The following is a 23,297-nucleotide window of genomic DNA, read 5'->3' as shown; positions in this document are numbered from 1 at the left end:
AGCATGGCTATCTGTGAGACCATATGCCCACGGCAGGATCCCTCAAGATGCTGGCAGAGGGCCAACTCTCGACCAGCAAATAAATAATGGGCCATTATGTTCAATCATATGCTGAGCTATAAAGGTCTTAAACTCAGAGCTGCAGCATGCAGAAGGGAAGAATGGAAAAGAACTGAACTGGATAGAAAGGTTTACATTTAATAATACTGCGATACTACTATTAAGTACTCAACAGCAAAGGTCATTTGTTACATTATCCCACTCATTACATTACTCGGTCCCATCAAGGATGGTTTTAAACAAGTTCAAAACCTCTTCACCCACAGGTCACATATTCTGTGTTTAACACATGTAAAACAATTTACAGTTTGGAGGTATATCCACGAACAGCTAGTATATGTCACAGGACACTTAACATTAGACCCAGTGACTGCACACAGGCTGTCGGCTCAGTGGCGCTAAGGGACTGTAAACACCTTCCAGATCTGAACAACCCTGATTACTGGTTGTAGGTTGTAAAGCTGGCAAGCTAACAAAAAACAACATATAAGAAAGACAATTTTGGAGTAAGCTTGTTCATGAATTTCTGACAGTAATCCCTTTCACTTCTGGTTACTAGTGAAAAACATAATCACAAAAGCTTAAAGTGTAAATCAGTTAAGCCTTATTGCATATCTGATAGTACGCAATTAATCTCCATCAACAGATTCTGCATTCCTCTGCTTAAGGAAACAGGACAAGCTTTTGGTATCAGGAGTGTTCCGTTTCAATCAGGCTTTGAATGAATGCAGGTAAACAATCAATATGGACAACATCGGCCAAAATTCAATCTGGGAACACACTGGCTATTGAATGATGATGAATTTGCTTTTTATTTGTTTGAAATGAGCTTGTTAACTGGCTACTCGTGAAACAAACGTAAATGTTGTCTCTCAACACCAGTGTTGCACCTTAAGTTGCCAATCCGACTGTAGACAATCAGCGTTGCACGGAAAGGGAAGTCTTGGCCCGGGTATCTGCTGGCTTCACCAGAACCCCAGAAATAAAGCCCCTTGTGGTCACACACCCGTTGCCGATGGGTTCTGTGACTGGTTGGCAATTAACTACTAAACTGATTAAGTGTATTTCAATTGATTAACTTCCAAACTGTAGCTCGAGAGTAAAGAATGAAAACAATTCTAACACGTAAATGAAGAGAAGCCTAGTGTTGAAATAAATGTAGTCGATTAATGTATCGTTTCATAAAAAACAATAGGGTTATAAGTAGTGTATTTAACACAAATTAACAAAAAAATTGGATAGATTTTATCATTGTTCATTTGAATCCCCCGCCCAAAAAAAAAGCAAGTCTGAATGTGTCACCCTGGTCTCTTGTAACATGTGATGGTTATTTTATAACACATTTGAAGATTTCATAAACCATGCGATTATTACTTAATTTCAACAAATAACAATGATAGATTAAGCCACAAAGAAAAGGATAGTTAGTTGCAGCCGTAATATAAACACGTGTTCGCACTCCAACCAGGTTTGGCCTCATTATTCTTGGATATAATTGTGATATTAATGTTAAAAAATATATTATTCACTTCACTTTCTGTATACTGCAAGCCAGCACCACATAAGAATATGCATGTAACACTTCTGAGGTGAAATAATGGTGCTGTGCCATGACTACAGGATAACTAAAAGAACCGCAATCTGGAGCAATCTTTCCTTCTCATTATGTCTAATTTGCTTTCAAAAGAAGTGAACGCATATTTTAAATTCTCTCATTCTTCCTGTTAATTTATTTTCTATGGCCGGCAGGTAGAGAAGTCAGCCAGAGGCCTGAGGTCAAGATAAATAAGGTGGGTTTTTTTGTGGTGAAGTCTACTGCAAGTATTACCTTTGGCTGAAACAAAACAGTTTTGCCTCAGCCTGAAACAAAGGGCAATTGTTGCCATCGCTTACCTCGCATGTTGAAAAAGCGGAGACAAAACAACTCAAGGAGCATGCCATTTCCATCTGTCTAGTACAGCGGTTTATTGATGTGACTCTTTGAGCTGCAAATTAGTTGAAGTGACAGCATAATGGATCCAAGTGAAATGAAAGGGGGAATTTTTAGGTGAAAACAAAGGATTCTTTCATTCCTTTTATGCCCACCAGTGCTCTATATCAATTATAGTCTCATATCTGGGAAATATAATCTATTTAGACTAGTTTGCTATGCAAATAACCTGAGGAGTTTGGGTGGTGAAGTGTTTATTATGCACAAGCCTTCTGCTTCTCTCTCTACAGCTAAAATCAATTTACGCATTTTTAAACATGTCAGTGATGGCAGCTGTGGAGGAGAAATAGTGATTGGAGTTAAATGTTTGTAATAAATGTGCTTGGATGCTGATTGAGTGTTGTTCATACGAACGGTATGTTCACTGAGCAGGTTGCAGCGCAGATGACTTGTCTTGTTTCACAGCACTTTCTGGATGAGGTAGGACACCAGCGCAGATTTTCCATGTCAGGCTGAAAGCCGCTATATAATCCACTAAGATCTACTGGTAATTTTAGTGTCTCTCAGCTCATTGTTTTGGTCTTTTGGCTCACTCTAATTGCTCTACCTGCAGAGAGCCCTAATAAACCGACAGTAGACTTCCTGCAAAGCACAAATGACAGGCAGAAAAAAGTTTGCAACTATCTATATTAGCAACAAAAGAGACAGATATCTTTCTCATTAGTTGGTGGACAACAAAACAGAGTTAAAAGAATTGTAAAAATGTATTTAGATTCATCAGGTGAACAAAAAGGCGTCTTGATGCGAAAGACGAAATTAATGCCATTGTTGCACATTACCTATATGATGTTTAAATAGGCAGCTGTTTGCACACACGTAACGTGCATATTGACTTGAGCATAGAAATGTTCCGATATCTATACCAGTATAAGAAATGCCTCAGATACAGTCCACAAGTCTATCAACTGATCCAGTATCAGGTTATCATATGGTTTATCGGCTCATTAACGCTACACAGGAACAACAACTACAACTACAGGTGTCATATGTGCAACTCTCAATAAAGATCATTAAAAAGCCATCATCAGTTCTGGAAAAAAAACTGATCGCTAAATCCCAATTCGTTGATGGAAGAAGAAGCCAAATGAGCCATCTCACTTCTTTCTACTCTCTGTTGAGTGTCGCACATGGACTGCATCGGTCAAGCAGGTGCTAGCGGAGAGTGTGACTTTAGAGCTAGCAAATTGTCAGCAATTTGAATCGGTATCGGGAAGGGGAAAAAAATAGTATCTGACATTACTACTTTGTAAGGTGATAATAGGTAAATGTTGGGTTTACAGATTGCTGTGCAAGAAAATGTATGTATTTAGCAGGTTCAAGGTTTACGTTGTATGTGCAGACACTGATGCATTCTCTGCATATTAGGATCAATTAAGGACTTTAGGAATCTAATAGGATCTAAACCTGTAACCTCTACATAGTAACAATGTGTATGCGGTTCAGTTATAGTGCCATATTATGAATGGTTTTTACCTTCTCTAGTCCTAGACTCAGTCACTACTCACTAGTTACAATACTGCGAGCACAAAGTGCCAAATAAGGTCTTTGTATGTAATTTAGTTACACTGTGCTGGTTTTGCTACAGCCACAACTTTAAACTTGAGGACTTGGCAGCCAAAAGAAGTTTACTCACGTTTTTATTCGTAACAAAAAAAAAATATATATATATAAGTGAGACAGTGTCAGGCAGGCCTTGAATAGCAAAACAGCCTGAATTTTTTTATTTATTATTTGGTACTAAGTACTATTAATACAGCATGGCTGTGTAACTTTTTAAGACTTGCATCTGGACCTGTGATTTTTAGTCTTGCCCTAAAGGACTTGAGACTTTTAAACTAGCTACAGCTGCAGATACAGTATTAACTATTTAGGATCACGTTGCAAAGATCTCATCCACCACCCACATTAGACAGAGATGTAAATTGCGACCAAACATTTGGTATAGCAATGCTGCCAACAGTATGCATTAACAAAAAGCTATCTCTCCTCAGTAACTGACTAGACTGACTTATCACAACAAGTTCTTCCTCGAATATAAGAGGATTTGTGAGTTGTGTGAAAATTCACAGCCAAGGTGTGAAGATACATAGTTAAGGATTTATTTTCACACTAATAGAAGTTATTAGTCACACCTCAGTAAACATTGAGCATGTTTTGTTGGAAATTACTTCCTGAACTACCGAAAGCTGTGATATTCAGGTCTGATAGCCTGTGTGGGATCAGAGAAGCACAGTTTCCAAAACCAGACTTACTGTTCTGAAATTGCTTCTTGATGCCCAATTCACCATGGGAAGCACACAGCACCAAATCCCGGGACTGTGAGTCTCTCAGCAGAAAGTAAATATTCTCACAGGTTCCAAGTACCTTACAGAAGAAAATGTATTCCGAAACAATTTCAATGCTACATGGAAATAAATATTTAATCCTGACGAGAGGCCCTGAGGAAAAATAGACTGGGAGTAAAAGCCTCAGGACCGTAGTGAAGGATCTTCTTCCAGGCTCCTACTTTTCCCCAGTTCAACAATCTGTCTGTCACATTGATAACCTGTCACCAGATGAATATAGAAACCGTATCTTTTAAACATGAGCTGGCAGAGCATGGTGCAGGATACGGTATGTGTGTACGTATGCGTGTACGTATGCGTGTACGTATGCGTGTACGTATGCGTGTACGTATGCGTGGCGGCGGTGATGTGTACGTGCAGTGTATCATCTGCATATCTATTTGCAATAAGTATGTGATAGGTTTCCCTGAGGAGATGTTGTCCATCATTAGATGCCCACACACACACAAACACATTTGTTCATAGTTACTTCATGTTCACACCGGCATAAATAAAACGGATCTACGATATTTGACCTTTCGCATTCCCACAAGATGACAGATGGGGCACGGCCCGTATGTGTTTAGGCTCTGGGGGAAAGGACGGAAATAGTTTACGCGTAGCAGCAGAATGATATTTGCAGTTATTCATATGTAAGGTGCATATTTTACATGTAGTCATGACGCACCAGATTCCTAATTTAGGCTGTGACTAAAGTAGCAGCTCTTGCATGAAAAAGCGGAAAGACATTAACTCCTCGACCTCTCGACACTCAACACTGACACAAATCAGCAATTTCAGTGACAGAGCCTGCTGCTGACTGGGCGTTTGGTTCAGATGCAGATGACTTTGCCACCCCTCCCAAGGCTTGTTTGTGGGATATGTAGCACTTATACCCAACGATATCCGCTGGGTCAGGGTTTGCATTGACTTTCAAAATGACTGGGTCAAATTCTGGATTACTGAACTGCATTTTGGGCTCTATGAAAAGGTGTAAGCCCTGGGGGAATGTAAAGGTCACTGTATTTGTGCAGCAATATCAGGTAACATAGATGACAGCGAGCGGCTATAGCCGGTGTGATGTTTTCATTATACTTTTATTCCTGAGTGCAAACTTTTCTAGTATTTTGGCCGAAATCTGCAAAGAATGCGTGACTTTACGCTTTCAAAAAGCGGCTTCTGGGTCCATTTGTAAACAACAGATATGATCAAGACAAAAACCTTTCAAATCTAGCAACGTACTCACATCATACATATCAGTCAGCAGGATTTGGGCAAAAGAAAATTCAAGAGAAACAAGAAAATCAAAGAGGCAGATAGATAAAACACTTAAGTATGACAAATACTGGATTTTTGAAGTGAATGGCAATCAGTTTTTTAGATTCACGAAGAGAATGTGTGGCTTCTCCACAGATTATTTCATTTATCCATTTACTGACAACAGAGATACTATTCCTACTTAAGCAGCCACAAACAAAAGACTGTGTTAATGTTTTAGTGTATCTCTGTGGACTGTAGTCTGGAGTCCATTTAAGGTGAAGAACAAAAAAGGCACACTTTGACGGTTATGACAACTGATTCTGACTATGCCTGTCGTGGGGAACTACAAGGAAACTTTTAACAAACTTTCAACAAACTTTACAAAATATTGTTTTTCTAGTTCATGTCTGACTTACTTAAAAGCTCTATTTGTTTTGGTTGTGCTGGGTCTGAGGATCAGAACATAAAGCGTCGGTCAGCTGACTTCAATATTGCCTTAACTAGGGATGCACAATTATTCAAAAGTTTATCAAAATCGCAATATGGCCTACTATGAGTTTCACAAAAAAGTAAACCATCAAAACCACTATGTGCAACACTGTGCACCTTTTTAGACTAATTGTTCATCTGTGGTTTGGTAAGCGGGGATGGGCAATGCCAAAATATAAATATACATACAAAAAATACATTTTTATATTGTTTGCAGACATAGATCGTTAGATCACCCAGCCATAATTTTAAGGACATTTTTCACAATTTTAATATTTCAAATACTAAACAATGAATCCAATAATTGACGATCCAAGAGGATAATTGGCAGACTAATTGATAAAAGAATCTTGAGCTGCAGCCCTACAACAAATTAAACTCCAATCAATATTTACATATCGATACTGATAGATCTGTGAGAGGCTGATACCAGCCAATAACAGCGGCCCAGAAAATGTTTTAGTCAGGCCTTTGGGAAAAAAAAAAAGTCTGAAAGTTTACGGAGAATTGTAATAGTGTACACAGAGTAGAGACACAGAGCAGTGACTGTGTCAGCAGTGGGTCTATTTCACAACAACAGACTCAGATCAGCTTATGCTTCAGTTCATTAAGCACCTACTTACCATGAAAAGGCCACCGTGACCACAAAACAACCCACCACCCACACTGTACCTATTTGTCTCTCTTCTTCATCTTAACCTCCTACCTATCTCTCTCTCTCTCTCTCTCTCTCTGTACCACACACACCCACATACAGTGTTCTGTTTAATCAAAATAGAACTGCTCATTTACATGTCTCATAGTGTGGGAGACTCACTACGGAGCCCGTCATTACGCGCACCATTAAAACACAGCAGTAGACTAATCTAGCGCTTCCGTAAGGCACCACCAGTAGCAGCAGCGGCAGCAGGAGGAGGAACAGGAGGAGATGCGGTAGAGGACATGGATCCCTGTCTCTCCTTCAGTGCTTTAAACTGGCTTTGATCATACATTATAGGTAGAAAAGTTAGTCCGAGCGATCATGCATCTGTGAAGCATGACTTGCTGGTATTGCACAAGGAAGCCGTCCTGGTCCCCTGCTATTTCGTTGTTTATGCTTCCATCAGGTAACATCATCTACGAGTTCAATACAAATTTCAAACGCTACGCAGATGACACACAACTATACATGCCGGTTGAGCCGACTAACCCAAATGGCCTATCATCTCGGACCGTCTGTTTGGCCTTGATAAAACAACAGATGAGTGGCTATCCTTTTAAACTAAACTAAGATAAAACAGTGACACTGCTAAAGGGATCTAGAAGGGGGATCTTGTGGAGGAGCAGCAGTGGCGACAGCAGTAGGAGATTAGTGGGAAAGAGTAGCAGAAAACACAGATAGGGAGGATGGCGTAGCAGGAAATGCAGCCGGAGCAGTGTAATAAAGAGCAGCGGGTGGCGCATGATCAGGAACAACAAGAGGAGATACTTGCTGAGGAGCAATAGGAAAAACTGTAGGTGATGTTTGGGGGAAAAGAAGGATAATTAGTAGAAAGTCATGCTTGAGGAGGAAGCTGGAGAGGTGCAGTGCCAGAAATTGATGTATGAGGATAAAAAGCCGGAGCAACAATAGGTGATTATTAATTATTAAGAAGGATCTATAGATAATGTTCAGAGAGGAGCAGGAGGACCGCCAGTAGGAGGCGGTTGGAGAAGAGCAAGAGGAGAACAAGTAAGGAATGTTTGCGAAGGAGTATAAGAGAGAGCAGACAAGGTTGCTGTGTGGCTGGAAGTGGACTGGGTTATTCTTTAGCAACAGGAGAAGTAAAAGAGCAGAGTTGAACTGGATGCTTGGAAAGGAGAAGCAGGAGGTGATGCTTAGGATGAAACAACACAGCAATACTTGGGGAGAAATGGCAGCAGGGGCGTTAGGAAAGGCTTAGGAAGGAGCAGTTACAGCAGTCAGAAAGGGAGCAGCGGGAGGTGTTGCATGTGGCTGAAAAGGATTCTGGGTGAGTAGCAGCAGGAGCATCGTAAAGCATTGAGAGAAGGAGGAGGAGGTCATACATGGTGAGGTGCAGCAAGAAAAAATTGAGGATTGAAGAGAGAAGCGCTGGCAGCAGGAGACGCGTGAGGAGAAGGAACAGAGGGAGCTGTGGGTAATGCGTGCAGAGAAGCAGCAGCAGCAGTAAGATATGCTCAAAGAGGAGCAGCAGCAGCAGGCGATGCTTGTGGAGGAGCAGCAGCAGGCGATGCTTGTGGAGGAGTAGGAGCTGATTCTGCATAGAGAGCAGCGGGGGCATCATCTGGTGATGCTTTGGGAGAAGTAGCAGGAGATGGTTCTTGGAGAGGTGCAAGAAAAGAGGCAGAAGGTGATGTTTGGAGACAAGCAGGAGGTGATGTTGGGAAGGAGTGGGAGGAGGAGAGGCAGGGGAGGTGTCAGCAGTCACTGCTACTACAGCTGTGAGCCATAATTATCTTTCACTTTGCCACTCCAAGTGTGCAGCAGCGATTGTGTAAATAGCAGCTACTCCAGTGCACTCATGGGGGAGAAACACAGTAATGTTTGGTACTAAACACCACACAATATATGTGCACAGCATATGCATATCATAGAACATTACAAAGTGCAATTAGATTACAGGTGAATACCTCTTAAATCATAATAAGGCAATACTCTCTGATTAAATCATGTAATTGAAAGAAACATTATTGTGCTATTCAATGCTTGGTAGTACTTAGCATGTATATCGTGCCCCCTTAAGATTAATAGAAGACAAATAGATTATCGTACACATGTAGAATAAACATTTTCAGAAGAGCATGGTGGAACAGTAGGTTACTGCAAGTGACTTATTTTGTAATGACTTATTACAGAAATTTAGTAATTACAGAAACCTCCAATAAGCCACAGATTCATTCATGTCCAAAATTCCACAGCTTTAAGGTAAGTGAAGCCTCCTATTAAACCCCACCCACCCTGATGAACAAGAAAACTTATTATTATAAATCCTAAATGAGTCGCACTTATATTCAGGATCACAACATAAGTTTCTGTTGGAAAATTAAAGTCCAAAAGAATATTACAAGGATAAGAAGAAGAAGAAGCAGGAGAGTTGACAGGACAGCTTTAACCACAGTTACATTCATTCAAGCTTTCACCCTGCGCTACGGGAACAGACAAATGCCCCCCCCCCTCCTCCACCCTCTCTGCACACCTACCTTCCACTGCGCACACCGGTGTAATCACAGCGAGAAGCACCGCAACCCAAGTGGCCCGCATGGCCCGCATGGCCGAAATGACCCGCAGCTTGTCCTCTCTCATTAGCCGGCTGACAGTTAAATTAAAAAAAAATCCCACAGAAACACGCTGTACTCCTCTGGTTATCAGTCACATCTCACCCTCCAGTGTGCGTGTGCGTGTGCGTGTGTGTGTGTGTGTGTGTGTGTGTGTGTGTGTGTGTGTGTGTGTGTGCTTCACCGGCGGAGTCAGCGGGGACTGAAGCAGATACACTGCTGGTGGATCTCCGGCGCCGCTCTCTCTCTCTCTCTCTCGCCTCCCGCACCTTTCTGTCCAATCAGGGGACACGTATGGTGGCTCGTTAACCAATCACCCGTTCCCTTCCACCTGACCCAAGCTGAATGCCCAATGGACAGGTCCCCCCCCACCCCTACCTTACCCTCCCCGGCATGGCGACTTGTGTGACGGGACAGCGACACACAGCGGTCAAACTGCAGTACAGCAGTTAAACCGAGAGGACCAAAGTCAGTCACAGGGCATGTGCATATGTGTCACTGGCTCGTGTATAATGACAGGAGGAGTTGTAGTCTTTAAGCATGGTGCAATGATATAAATTGCAAGTGTTTTAGTCTACATACAAGAAGTAAACTGACAATTTCAAGATTGTTTCAGGACTTTTGACAGCTTACTACGCGAGTCCATCAAAACAAAACCACAGCACCGCTCTTCATTAATACACTAGACTTTATTCACCAGACCTTTCTTTCGGCTATGGCCTCACCAGAGTTTAGTCTTTTGTCGAGGAAATGAATGATGATCTTTCAGTTATTACCAATACCAATAACAGTCAGACACCACTCTAAAGGCAAGACAGCTGGAAAGTCATGGTGTGCTGGATAGACTTGTGGGAATAACCTTAGAATGAGCCCTTTATATGTATATGTGTGTGGAGCGGGTCCTTTTCATGGCAGTGTTTCCACAGTAACTCAGAATGGGCAAACCAAACCCTGGCTTTAGCTTTTTTGCATTTTCATGTCTGCCATCGACGTTCTCCTTCACGCTCGGCCCACGGGAGAAATGATAGTTTATTGCAATCTGAAACCTCACGGCTAGAAGTTGCCAAATCCTACACATTGCACCTTTGACCTTCCAGTCTATCAACTTTAACCCTTAAACACCTTTTTCTCTTTTGGAGTCCGCCCATTTAAATGAAAACCCCCAAAATATTTTTGATGGATTGAGACATAAGGTTTTCAAAGATTTATTACACTATTGGGCTACCCTGGATTGGGAGCTCTTTTTGAAAGTACCCAAAATGACCCCCCCAAAACTATCCAAGACATAATACATGCTCGTATTTATGTAACTTTAATACCCCTAGCAGTAGGTGAAAGATCTTCATATTTCCAGCATCCCACAGGCAGAACAGTGGGTGGTAGTAAAAGGTTAATTACTTAAATGAAGCAGAATTTTTTCCTAGGTGATATTAAATACAGTTTCTTTGTGAACGTCATTATGAATTTATTTTTTCCAGTCCCTCACAGTCATTCAGTCACGACTGATTCAGCTTTCAGAGCCATAGAAAATCACCGGCTTCACGACATCTTACATGAAAAAGGATTTTAATGGGTTCCACGGAGTGACGTCTACAGGTTTTAATTTTGGAGAAAATGCAGCAAATAATTTGGATTTGTACTTTGAGGTTCTGAAATTGGTAACAGGAGAGAAAAAGTTGGATAGATGCATCCCTTATAGCTGTATGAGCAATGAGACAGTTTTTTAGTTCCTCTGCAACAACAAGCTAAAAGTTGAACTAAGTTACATTCCAGCCCCTGATGGCTTGGATCAATTTACCCTTGAAGTTTCTGTCCTGTCTTTCGCCTCCTTCATCTCCTGCAGCTTCTTGTCTCTTACATTGTCTGTATAAAGGGGGAAAAAGCTGCTGAACAACAGGACATTGCTGTGACAGTGCATTTTCCAGTTCAGACAGTTCATTTTCTGTGCAGACAGTACATTTCACTTGTCAGTAGCTTTCATGACACCACACCGTGTACCACTATAACAATCACTTTTATTCAGTGGCTCTTGCATCCTTGTACACATTGACCATCATTGAAGAGTTGTTGTCTGTGTGTGAGAAAGACGCGGACAAAGGAGAGGGAGATGCGTCTTATCTAATAGCCAGCAGTCGGAGGCTTTTGAAATTGTTGGAGACCCAGAAATCGATTCTAGACCTGCCGGCTGCCACATGAGCAGAATGATTACGCTTAAGCTGTCTCCAGAGGTACGTTGGATTTTTTTTCCAAATTTGTGCAGCTAGAGTTGTGACACCTTTTGTTCGGAGTTAATGTTCACCTGGGGGACTCAACATGGTGATCAAAGACAGAAAGCTCAACTCGGATTGCTGAGCATCGATACATCTTCATGTCTAGACAAGTAAAATCAACAGTGTGCTAGACTGTGGCTGCCACATGTGTCCTCCCACATCTCATTAAGTCTCAGTTCAGATTCTACCTTAACTTCCACATCACAATTCACACAATTACAGGACAAGACACAATTCAGGAAAGACACACGATATAGAAAAAGGACAGATGTTCAGATCAGGTGTAGAGAAATTAAATGTGAGCGCTGTACACCAAAACATTTAATACTTTTCCATCATTTAAAGAGTGAAAGATGTTGTGCACTCGTGTGCATGTGCCTGCTGCTCTGCTTCATTCTGTTGTATATGCATCAGGACAATAAATCATTAATTTACTCCAAACCCCCTGACTGTTGCAGGATAGTCATCCCCACACACAACACGTGGCCCCGTTTTTCTCCAGCGGGGCCACATGAGGCTTGTCAGTGCCTGTTACAAAGAGTTATATGTTTATTTATAGCTGTAGTGCAGCTGGCAAATTGAGTTTTTTCCAGAAAAAGAGCGAAATCGGGGAGTGAGTCGTGACTAAATCTGGTGGCCAGAGCATCAGGCACAGGCGATGTAAAGACAACAGCAACTGGTGCTTGGTCATATCTCTATTGGTTAAGGTATAGATTCCTGGAAACACAATGAAAAGCTGAATCAGATGACTTTTCACTGAGAGGAACAGAGATAATTTAGAGGGGTCCTCCAATAATTAAGTATTGCACCTCCATAAAGTTAGGGGGACTTGCAAGAGAGCATTTTAAACAACACTAAAAGTCCATGCTACTGTCTCTGTGAGGCTGTATATGGGCACAGTGGTACTTTGAGCGAAATGTAAACTTCAGCATTTTTACATGCTCGCAAAGACAATGCTAACATACAAAATGATGCCAGACGGGCATAATCTTTACCATGTTCATCATTTTAGTTTACCTTTGGTTACCGTAAAGCTGAGGCTTATAGGAATGTAATTCGGTTTGCAGATACATAAACAAAAGTATTGGACACGTGTTAATTTTGACCCGCTGATGGCTCCGGATTAAAAATTAAGCTATCCCTAAAGTGATTAGAATTAATCCTGCTGGCAAACATGAGTGTCGGTCCAATAGTTGTTGAGACATGTCACTTAAATTGGTCCTATTATGCTTTTCTACTTTTTCCCTCTCCTTTAGTGTGTTATATATATTTTTGTACATGTAAAAGGTCCGTAGAGTATAAAACCTGAAGTCCACGCCTAAAAGGAGTTACCCTCCCCCTCAGAATCACTGCTCCTGAGCTGCCTGAAACGGCTCGATTGAATTCTCTCCTTCCCTTCCGTAACTTTATGAGGTTATAATGTTACAGAAGTGACGTAAAACACCTTCCGGCTGGTTTGGCCCGCCCTTAAACGGCATTTTGCCGAGGACGGCTTCAACAGTGTTTTGAACCGCTCTGGAAGACGGGGCTGAGTTCTGTTTATAAGGGGCGGGACATTTCTGACGTATGCAAAACGTTAACCAATCACAACAGAGCGGGCTAGCTGAGCAATCAGAGCAGACTTTGCTTTCTGGAGGGAGGAGCAAGCGCTACAATGGAGCGTTTCAGAGAGAGGGTGAGAAGAGGTGCTGCAGGACAGCCAGGATGAGAAAAACAAGGTGGATTATGAGCATTAACGTATATAAACATGTTGTAACTGTAACTTGAGATAAAAATATGCACCCGGAAAATAGCATAATAGGGCCTGTTTAAAACCACAAATGTCAACCTCATTGTGGTGCTATAGAGGAAAAGTCAAGGCATCATCAAAGTCATAGGATTGATCCTTTTGGGAACACTATTTTATGGCGATCCATCCAATAGTTGCTGAGATATTTCAGTTAGGATCAAAGTGATGAACCAACTGACAGACGTGCTTCAAGCCTGGCAAATTATTTTTTTTAAATGAAGCGGCAGAGGCAGATTCTGACTTTAATCCCTACTATGGGTCAAGCTACACAAAACACTGTATTTGCCTCAACTCAGTCATTTTGTTTGACCCTCACTGCCTGGTAAAAACCCAAATTTGACGCCCCCAGTTTATAGCACACATCTTTCTATTTTACATTTTTAGCCTCCAAGCCCAAGCTGATGCTTATTTTCTCAAACTTTAGAAAGCTACAGCATTATACAATTCTGACCTTTAAATAAAGGGCTTCCTTCTTATTAATGGATGCTAATCAGTAACAATCAAATCAAAATGTACATGGCAAAATCCACTGTAACAATCAAACAGAGTTTAATGAAAGAAATCTGTGATTAAATACACCGATGAATAAAAATCTGCTTAATACACAACCCCAGTGTGTGTAAATGTGTGTATGTGCAAGAGACTTGAATCAGGAGTCCCATATGTACCGGTATAGTAGTGTAGACTGCAAGAAAGGCATGCCGAGTAAATGATGTATCACCAGGCAAATGTACTCATGACGTCAATATTCTGTACATATCCTGTACTGTTTGTACAAAACATTAGGTTTTTTTTGTGATGATTTTTCTTCTTAAACATATGCAGTTACAAAACATCGTGAAAGTGTGGTAGGAAATGTTCAACGCACTCGGGGGAATGTCTGATTAAAAAAAAAAATAAACAAATAAAAAAGTATTCAGTGTAACAAGTGCTTTGGTTTGACCTACTGTATATCAGCGACTGTGATGCTTGGACGTTGTTTAAAGTTATTTAATGCAGGTGTGCGTTCAACAAGGAGTCCTCTCTGGCATCATGAATGGATTTAAGGAAACTGCGTGTCTGTGCTTGTTTACAAGTGCTTTCATGACACTGCTTGTTTCTTTACAGAGGTGATGATTTGTTAAAAAGGTGGTCATTTCCTTTTTTCCTTTGAAATGGTCCAGTTGAGGGGAAATCTTGCAATCACAACATCTCATATATTTCAGGAATGTGATCATTTATCTGCAATGTTTTGAATAAACCCTAATGAATGTATCTGTTTATGCCAACACACACCAAAACATCTGGACGACCACATCACAGATTATGAGGGGGATTCATTGCCAATATAGTATTATACTGTACATTCATGGCTCAATATAGTGCCAGTCTTTTAGCTAATGTACACACACATTTACAACTTACACAATGTTTGTAGACAACCTCGACTTGAGTTAAAAAACAACATAAAAAAAACAAGCCTTGTTGAACGCACCACATATATTGGGGAACTAAACATTTTTTCACTGAGCTCTGCCACCTCCTGACTGGAAACTGGAGCCGAATGGACCTGATAGAGTGTCAATAAAATCATTATCACCATCATTATCTTCATCATCATCCACAGCCATCATTCTCTTTGTCTTCATCACCTTCTTCATCTCCAGCTTCTTCCAACAATCCATTGAAACCAGCTCAACAAACTGAATCACACCCAAACATCACCGACATCAAAACTGAGCAAAACTAAATAAAAAGAATATTGTCACTGTCAAGTTTTGCTCATCTTGCTCAAAGACAATGTCGTCCACTCATTCTCCAGAATGTCTTTTTCATTTTTTGGCAAAGTTACGTTCTAATCTTCCCCCCACCCAAAAAAAACCCAATTTTTGTCCGTCACGTCGTTCAGCCCTCCTCTAGACTTCAGAGTCTGATTGGAGGCAGCGGCGGTCCATCATCGCTGAAGTAGCAGGATGGCCAAAGGGAGCAGGAGTAGGAGGCCACAGAGGCGGGTTTGAGATGCGGCTGCCCCTCTGACTCGGTTGTTGTCTGGCGGGTAGGCGTACAATCCCGGTTTGTTCCGAGAACAATGACCACCTACACACATCCCGCTTCCTGAGCCGCTGATGTCGTCACCTAGGGAGGTCATCGGAGTGAGACGGAAGACAAGAAAGATGTCACCTTCAATAGCTCCTGATCAGCTCCCACTTTTTTTAGTTTGCAAGTGTTAATTACTGAGTGGGCACCACTTGACCTTCATGAATACGTTAGATGGGTTAAAATCAATGTTTTAATTACACTGATTAGTCATTAGTTGGGAGTATTTGGTCTGGTTTAAAATAGGGCATCAGACCATTAAATACTATCATACAGTGGTATACGTGTTTGTGTGAGAGTTTGAGTTTGTGAAAGGCAGAAACAAAACAAAAAAAGGTGTGCAGTTTACGAAATATTAACGCTATCTTTCAGTACAGATATTGGAAAAGGACCCACTTGCATCCTGGAAGTCCACGTCGTTGCCATCCAGGGCGTTTTTCAGCCTGTTGCTCATGATTTTGAGTTGCATGATCTGCTGCCGGATGGTCATGTCTGGCTTTGTGATGTCAAGCTCCACTTCTGGGTTGTTGATCTGATTGGCCAAGCCGTCACCCATCACCTCTGGAAGGTACCTGATTGGAGGAGAGCAGGGATATGAGGTTAATGTGCGGCAACATCCTCAGGGAAATTCTGGTGTTTAAAAAAATCTGTATGGTTATAAGGGGGAAGATCTGGTTAATGAAACGGTATAGCTCTATTGGAATATTTCGTTAACTTGACAACTTGAAATGATTGCACTTAATCTGTAAAGTTGTGCTCAATTTTGTAAATTAAATGAGTCATTTTGTGCTGACAGCGCCTGGTCAGCAGATCACAAATAAAATTCACAGAAGCAAACAAACACACATACATGCTTGTGCTTTTTCACTTGTGAAGGCCCTAACTGACAAGAGTACTCCACCGATTCTTCACTACCATAATATTGTTGTACTCCCTCGGACATTTTGAAAAAAGAACAAGATCAACATCGACAACAGACATATTGTCTGTTTTATTCAATGCTTCCTTCTTCCTTGTCAAAACTTTGTGCCGTCATTAACCATAATGTCTCTCAATCACTGACAGTTTGAGTGGAGAGATTCAGGTGTGTTATGCTTGTAGCCTCAAGCTGATATATTGCTTTAAAGTGCTTTATCATGTGTTTTCTTTTTGTTAAGAAAGCTTTTTAATGCTTGACACTTAGAGGTTCTCTATATACAATATTCAGATCAATATTGTTGCATCAAACAACTATTTGCAACGTAAGGACATAATGCAGTAATGTCTACCTGAGCAGAGAATGAAGTCACTCTCTTTCAGTTTGTTGTGATCCCAGCCTCTCTGTGCTTCGTTTACGTAGCTTGAAGAATAAATTCACATACTTTCCATGTTAATCAGGTGCCTAAATGCACATTGAAACTGTTTTTGCGTGCTTTCATTATTAATTAAATCTCTTTGCACTTCCCAATGGGAGCGATTGGGGACATGGGGTTAGTTATATAAATAAACTCCAAAATTTAACTCAATCTAATATTTGACCTCAGCAATCTGAGGAAGACAAAAAACATGATCTTACTAAGTTACTATGGGGAGCACAAAAGGATCCCTTAATGGTCATGAGTATGAGCAGGAGGAATGATCCATTAAGGTCTGTCGTATAGAAAATCTGAACCTATGCTTTAACTCCCAAATTTCCCTTTAAAGAAGTGAGAAGTGTGGGGTCAAATTGTCCTCACAAAGATAGAGGTACAAACACACACACACACACACACACACACACACACACACACACACACACACACACACACACACACACACACACACACACACACACACACACACATATTTTATGTTCTAGCAGCCTCTTAAAAATTCATATAACCCTATTTAAACTCCATACTTCAACAGTGCATTCAATCTTCCACTCTGAGAATTTATTAGTTATAATTTGTATGTGACATTTATTGAGCTCTTAAGAAATCCACAAGATGTCGCTGTAGAGTCTCAAACTGCTATAATTCACTCTGACACTCCGACACACATATTTCTTTAATCTGTCACACGCAGCGATTAATCTATATTTCATGGACTTTCTCCCATTTCTCTCTGTCACACGCACACACACAAACACACACATAACTATATTTCATGCCATTTTACTGTCTTATATTTCTAAGTGTTGTACTCAGCACAAATCTCATCAGTTGGCTGTAATCCAACCACTTTAACGGATGCAAGGTGTGTGTATGTGTGTTTTTGTATGTGTGGTGGAGGGCTGAGATAACATGCATACATATCAACATGGCATCAAATTGTTTTATAATCGATTCCCACATGGATTAGGGAGGGGTTGGGCTTGTACGTGTGTGGCCATGGCTGCTTGTGTTGCAGGATGTGAATCTCCTTGGGCTTTTGAATCGGAATGCGGAAGAAATGTCAGTTCATAACACCATCAAATGTATTTCCATTCACCACTTCTTTTCAGTTTGTCTGAGAAGAAATAGCTTGTTGCCTCTTTTGTCATGACACAAAGGATACACATGGCCTTCAACAAGAAGAGAACTGGCCTGTATCAAAGCAATTTAAGCAGAAGCTAGTCGTCCTGTGTCCTCGCTTTATACTCCTGACCTCAGGTGTATCTTTTAGCTTTTAAGTGCTAAAAAACACGAGTTGTCTTTCTGTAATGTACCATTTGTGTGCTGCATGAATGCAACTTTAGCTGAGCAGATTTCAGACTTTGAAAGTCTTTTATTCAAGACTCTACAATTCAGTTTTTATGTAGGAGAATCGGGGAGTGGTGGGTTTAAGAGCTTTGTTCCAGGAACATTGTTTACACCAACAAGGGTTTAAGGATGGAAATCAGAAATATATAGAATACATGAATGAATGAATGAATGAATGAATGATGCACCGGGGATGCACTCTCAAAAAGATTTTCCGAAGTGGACAAAATTTTTACTGAAATATTAAATGGACTGCCAAAATAAGTTTTTGAGGCAAAGCAAAGAAACATCTTAATGCTGATTAAATGAAATCTAGTTTACAGTATCTAGACCAAGTCTGGATTTGAGGGGCATTTTGATTCATGGAGAGCTGATAGGCTGGATGCAGTTAGTGCTTGAAGTTATACTTTAAACCTAAACAAGCTTGTGATTGGCCAGTGACAAGCAATGTTTTCCTGGAGCAGGTTTCTCCCTCACCTGGCTTTGGTCATGCCGTTCCAGCATTTATCCTGCCCGGCACCTCCTGCTGCCAATTTGCTGCAAAGTGCCACAGGGAGCTGGGTCCAGTACTGCCGCATCTCCCTCATCTTACTGGACAGATCTGACACCTGAGGACAGAGATGGTATTGTTTATTTACGTCAGAGGTGAGTCTCAACTCCCAGATCATAAAGTTGGGTAAATAATCCAGAACAATTCATAATGGGTTTTAAATCAGATGAAATATCCTTTCAATATCTATTCAGCAAAGGATTACCTGTTACCTGTACACAAAATGTACAATCCATTGTTATGCATGAAAAGCTTTAACAAAGGCACTCAAATACAACATAGACAATGACACCCTGGAATGAAGCGTCAACATAAGAAAGTCAGTGGTGCAAAGATAGGAAGGAATTCAAGGTTTTCTAAGATATATAAATATTTTCTTTAATTAAAGAAAAACAATGATACAATGCTTCTAACAATAACAGACCCTTACATTCACATGTACACTCTTCTATGTTTCCTGTGCCTTAAATATTAATAATATCTCCCGAACCACACAGGTAGACACATCCACACACCTGCATCTCCAATCTGAGCCCAGCGGTTGGAGAGGGTTTGTACTCAGATGCCGTCAGAGAGCCGCTCTTCTTCCTCTGCTCATGAAGAGTTGGGCTTCCTGTTCCTAGTTCACCTGGAGTTCCGCATGTCTGGTACACCTACACACACACACACACACACACACACACACACACACACACACACACACACACACACACACACACACACACACACACAGATTCACATCAACCAAAACATGTTCTGAAACTCTGAACTCTTAAGTTTGATATTAAGAATCACGGATCTAAAAATAGTTTGGTCCGTTTTGCAACATTTTGTAAGAACTACAAATATCCACTAGATGTCGCCACATACGAGTCTTTGAAACAGTGAGGCTCTTTGGTTGCCATGTGAGGGTTGCTATGGCCTATGTGTCCAATAGCATCACATTAATATTACATACAGTGCTGAATATTAAACAGGCAGATATAAATGTACATTTTTCACTTGATTTGACATAAATGTTAACATTCAAGTTAACAGTCTTGAACAAAACTTGAAAATAAACTGCACACTTAACAAAGTGAAGATTACAGCGGCTTCGCTTGGAAAACAAGGCCAAGACTGTTCACGGCTGCACTCACTGCTTGTTTAATAAACGGGCATTGATATATCAGTACAAGTATGAATTCCAAGCAATGTAATTAATAATGCTGCCAAGCCTTGTTTGAAGGATGCATCTATAAAAGCAATAAAATGCAGTGGTAAGAGGTTGAACCCAATAAAACTAGAGCACATTGTTGAGCCTCTTCATCAGGAATGTGCAAGGCAAGCACTTCTGGAGGATAAGAACTTTTTATTAAACAACTTTTTGCTTGCCCTTCATAACTGCAGTAGAATAGAAATTACTTTTTGTCATATTTGCTCAAACTGTCCTCACAGTACATGACACGGACATACTGTGAAAAAATCAGGTTCCTCTGCCTCCTTATAGCGCTCCTTATGGCATATGCAAGATTAAAAAAAATCAACCTATAGGAGAAGTTTACAGCCAAACAGTACACTGAAATATGTTTCTGAAAACATTTGAGGCCAAAAACAGAAACAGTAACAGAATCTGGTTTCATATTTGTCCAGCGCTGCCTAGTTTGATATCTTGATCCGAGTATTCAAGCTTTAAGAGCAGCGATGATAGCCTTGTAGAGATTCCATAACTCTGATTGGCAGTGGAATCTTACAAATGCCATTATTAGCACTAAAAAGTGTTCACAGATTACCTGTCTCGTGTTCTAATGTCAGGATATCGTGACAGTCTGAGCAAATATGACAAAAGAATATTTTTCTTAAAGTTAACAACTGTAGCTTTAATGAGACGCTCTGATAAAGAGGTCAAATGTTTGAGAAATAATTCTAAGAGTGCAGGATTTGAGAGGTGAGATGGCATCTGACAGGAGATATATATAAAGCTCCCAGGGAAATTTGGGAGGCGTTTTACTTTTGCTGTAAAAGTGTCCATGTTTTCCTGCAGGAAGTGAACAGCCTCGTAGATTCGAGCAGGGATGGAGGAGAGAACCACATCGAGACTGGGCTCCGTGCTGAAACTAGAGGCCACCTGGATCATGGTGTCTGAATGGAGAGAGAGACATATTTGGGGTCACAAAACTTGATATGCTGCCAAGCCCTTAAATCACAGTTTACCTGTATATATCAGATACATTTATATGCACATCATTAAAATGTATGTTTGGTTATTCACGCCTACGCATATTTCATTCTTGTCGTCTGCAGTTGCATTCTTATCTTAACTTCATTATGACCTTAACTCAGTGGACCTCATGCAAGAACATTTTCATATTATTAGCCTAAATCTGTCATGCTTTCTTGTACAAGCCTTCCAAGTAGATTTCACCAGACGCTTTAATAACTGGACAAAAATGTCAGTAAATTGCTTTATTTCACCGGATAAAAGCCTCCTGTTCATGAGGCCATGCATGTTCCTGAGATGTTTTCATTAACATAATCAACGCTGCTTAATTCACCATATATGGATGGACAAGTTTCATTGTCGGGTGCAACAGAGGATGACACTGAACAGTGACCTGTATAAGGGAACTGAAATAGCTAATTGAAGTGAGAGAAATATCCTGACAACTACTGCAAGGTACTGTGGTGAAATATGCCAATAAAATCACAAATCCTCAGTAAAAAAAAGACATGATGATGTGGTGAATAGAATATTAATTTGCAAAAAGCTTGTCTTATTTATATGTAATTTTATTATGAAATATTGATTATGAATTCATTCAGATTACGCCATTATAATTTTAGCTCAAAATGAGGAATACTCATTAATATACCAATATACTTATTTTAAGTCAACATTTGAATGTGCCACATAAGAATGAATCTGTTAGTTTTCGAGTGGTTCTTTCATGAGGACCAATGTCTGTAAATACACTACGACTAATAAGTACATCTAGATGATCAAATTCTTACTTTAGGGCTTGAATCTCACCTATAAGATTCCGCCACTCGGTGTCCAGGTCCGCCTGGTTGGCCAGGCAGCCCTTCATGACGTTGGAGCAGTAGTTGGAGCAGGGTTTGACCGAGGCCATGCCGCGACATCTGGGGCAGTAAACCAGCTTCATCAGGGCCTTTGTGCACTCTGGACTCAGGTGGACCTGGGGAGGACATTTAATATTGCAGGAATTTATCCATACAAGGTCCTGAGTCTTTTACTCGACGAGGCCGTGCTTAACAGAGCACAAATAGCTCAAGGAAAAGGACAAACAGCAGAGGGCGGTATTGTTACATTATTGGAAACACAACCTGAACAAGAAAGCAACGAAAGCTCTTCTTGTCTTCATACAGTACATGGTTTCTGTTACACTGTCAGCTTCTGATTATGTTCGCAAGTTATGAAAGGGTGTCCAGTGTCACAGCTGAGTTATTTTACCACTATCCTGCACAGATGTGATGGAGGCACACCTTCAAAACAGGGGCAAGGAGGGAAGTGATCCCACCAGTAAGTTTGCAAGATTTACATAATATTTGGGTGACTATTCTAAAATGCATTCTACGCAGTTTTAGACCTTTGGATGCATTTATTTATTTGTAGTATTGAAATTAGTCTCCAACTATTTCATACTTTCTATCTTTTAATCATATTTTAAATATAGATGTTCCTTTATGTTTTCATTTATGTAAAGTGCACTGAATTATGTACAAAATGGACTATAGAAATAAACTTTCTAATGCTGTTGCTAATGTTACACTACTGTTGTGTTGTAATGTGGTTTAAGTGCCAATAGAAAATGTCTGCACTCATAACGATAATGCAGCTTTGACAAAAATGAATGCAGACATGATGTTCACAGAGATAGATCACACATTTCAAGCTAGTTTCAAGAATGTGGTATGTTATTACATCAATGGGAAATAAAATTAAGCTGCTTGAGGAAGAACTAGTCATACATTTTAATTTCAAAAAGACAGTAGAACATTTTGCAAAATTATTAACTGTGTTGTAAATAACTATGCATGGGAGTAGTGGTAAATAGGGTAAATATGCTTATACTTAGTATGCTTTACGTTGCAGAATTGCAACTTAAAGCATACTAAGTGATAGGGTATGGATTGAGACAGGAGGGTGTACATTTTTTTTTCTTGTGACTATATAAGCTGTTTCAAATATTAACCATAGCCTTTTAACAACAGTACACACAGAAAAAAACAAGCACAGTCACATCTGACACACCGCGTCTTCCAGTGTTCGGAGAAAAACTGTATCAAGAGCTGGAAAAACATTGTTGTCATCCCTCCAAATGGCAGATTTGTTCTGATGGAAGAGTCTGATGCTTCAATTTTGATGATCCTTGTTTTTTTTTAATTTTTAGGGTGGAGATGTTTTCCCTGACATTTAGGGTGTGACGACCATGCATCGATCATATCTGCTTTCCTTGGACTCAGTTCAGCAGGCCTTAGTGTCTCTCACTCTCTCTCACACACACACAGAC

At 40.5% G+C, this 23,297-nt stretch overlaps 2 protein-coding genes across 3 annotated transcripts in view; both read right to left on the bottom strand.

Moving 5' to 3' along the window:
- The window catches only part of LOC129094831 (ephrin type-B receptor 1-like), an 80,428-nt gene extending 70,776 nt beyond the window's left edge, over positions 1-9,652 (bottom strand). Inside the window, exon 1 of one of the 2 annotated variants that reach the window (XM_054603106.1) lies at positions 9,584-9,652. Coding sequence is in view for 1 of the 2 variants with exons in the window: in XM_054603105.1 (XP_054459080.1) it covers positions 9,325-9,427 (103 nt within the window). In the remaining variant the exon portion in view is untranslated. Of the gene's footprint in view, positions 1-9,324 lie in introns of both variants that reach the window. The other variant, XM_054603105.1, reaches the window with a different exon arrangement.
- Positions 9,653-14,024: 4,372 nt separating this feature from the next.
- Positions 14,025-23,297, bottom strand: part of LOC129094832 (glypican-1-like) — a 35,139-nt gene continuing 25,866 nt past the window's right edge. The window contains exons 5-10 of the mRNA XM_054603108.1: positions 21,797-21,962; positions 20,777-20,907; positions 19,302-19,439; positions 18,714-18,844; positions 15,931-16,106; positions 14,025-15,573 (exon numbers count right to left, since the gene is read on the bottom strand). Of these exons, the coding sequence (XP_054459083.1) occupies positions 15,392-15,573; positions 15,931-16,106; positions 18,714-18,844; positions 19,302-19,439; positions 20,777-20,907; positions 21,797-21,962 (924 nt within the window). The 3' untranslated portion in view covers positions 14,025-15,391. The remainder of the gene's footprint in view (positions 15,574-15,930; positions 16,107-18,713; positions 18,845-19,301; positions 19,440-20,776; positions 20,908-21,796; positions 21,963-23,297) is intronic.

Source organism: Anoplopoma fimbria, chromosome 8 (genome assembly GCF_027596085.1).
Source record: "Anoplopoma fimbria isolate UVic2021 breed Golden Eagle Sablefish chromosome 8, Afim_UVic_2022, whole genome shotgun sequence".
Taxonomy (NCBI): domain Eukaryota; kingdom Metazoa; phylum Chordata; class Actinopteri; order Perciformes; family Anoplopomatidae; genus Anoplopoma; species Anoplopoma fimbria.
The sequence above is the reverse complement of the archived record's forward strand: the minus strand, read 5'-3'. Positions and strand labels throughout refer to the sequence as shown.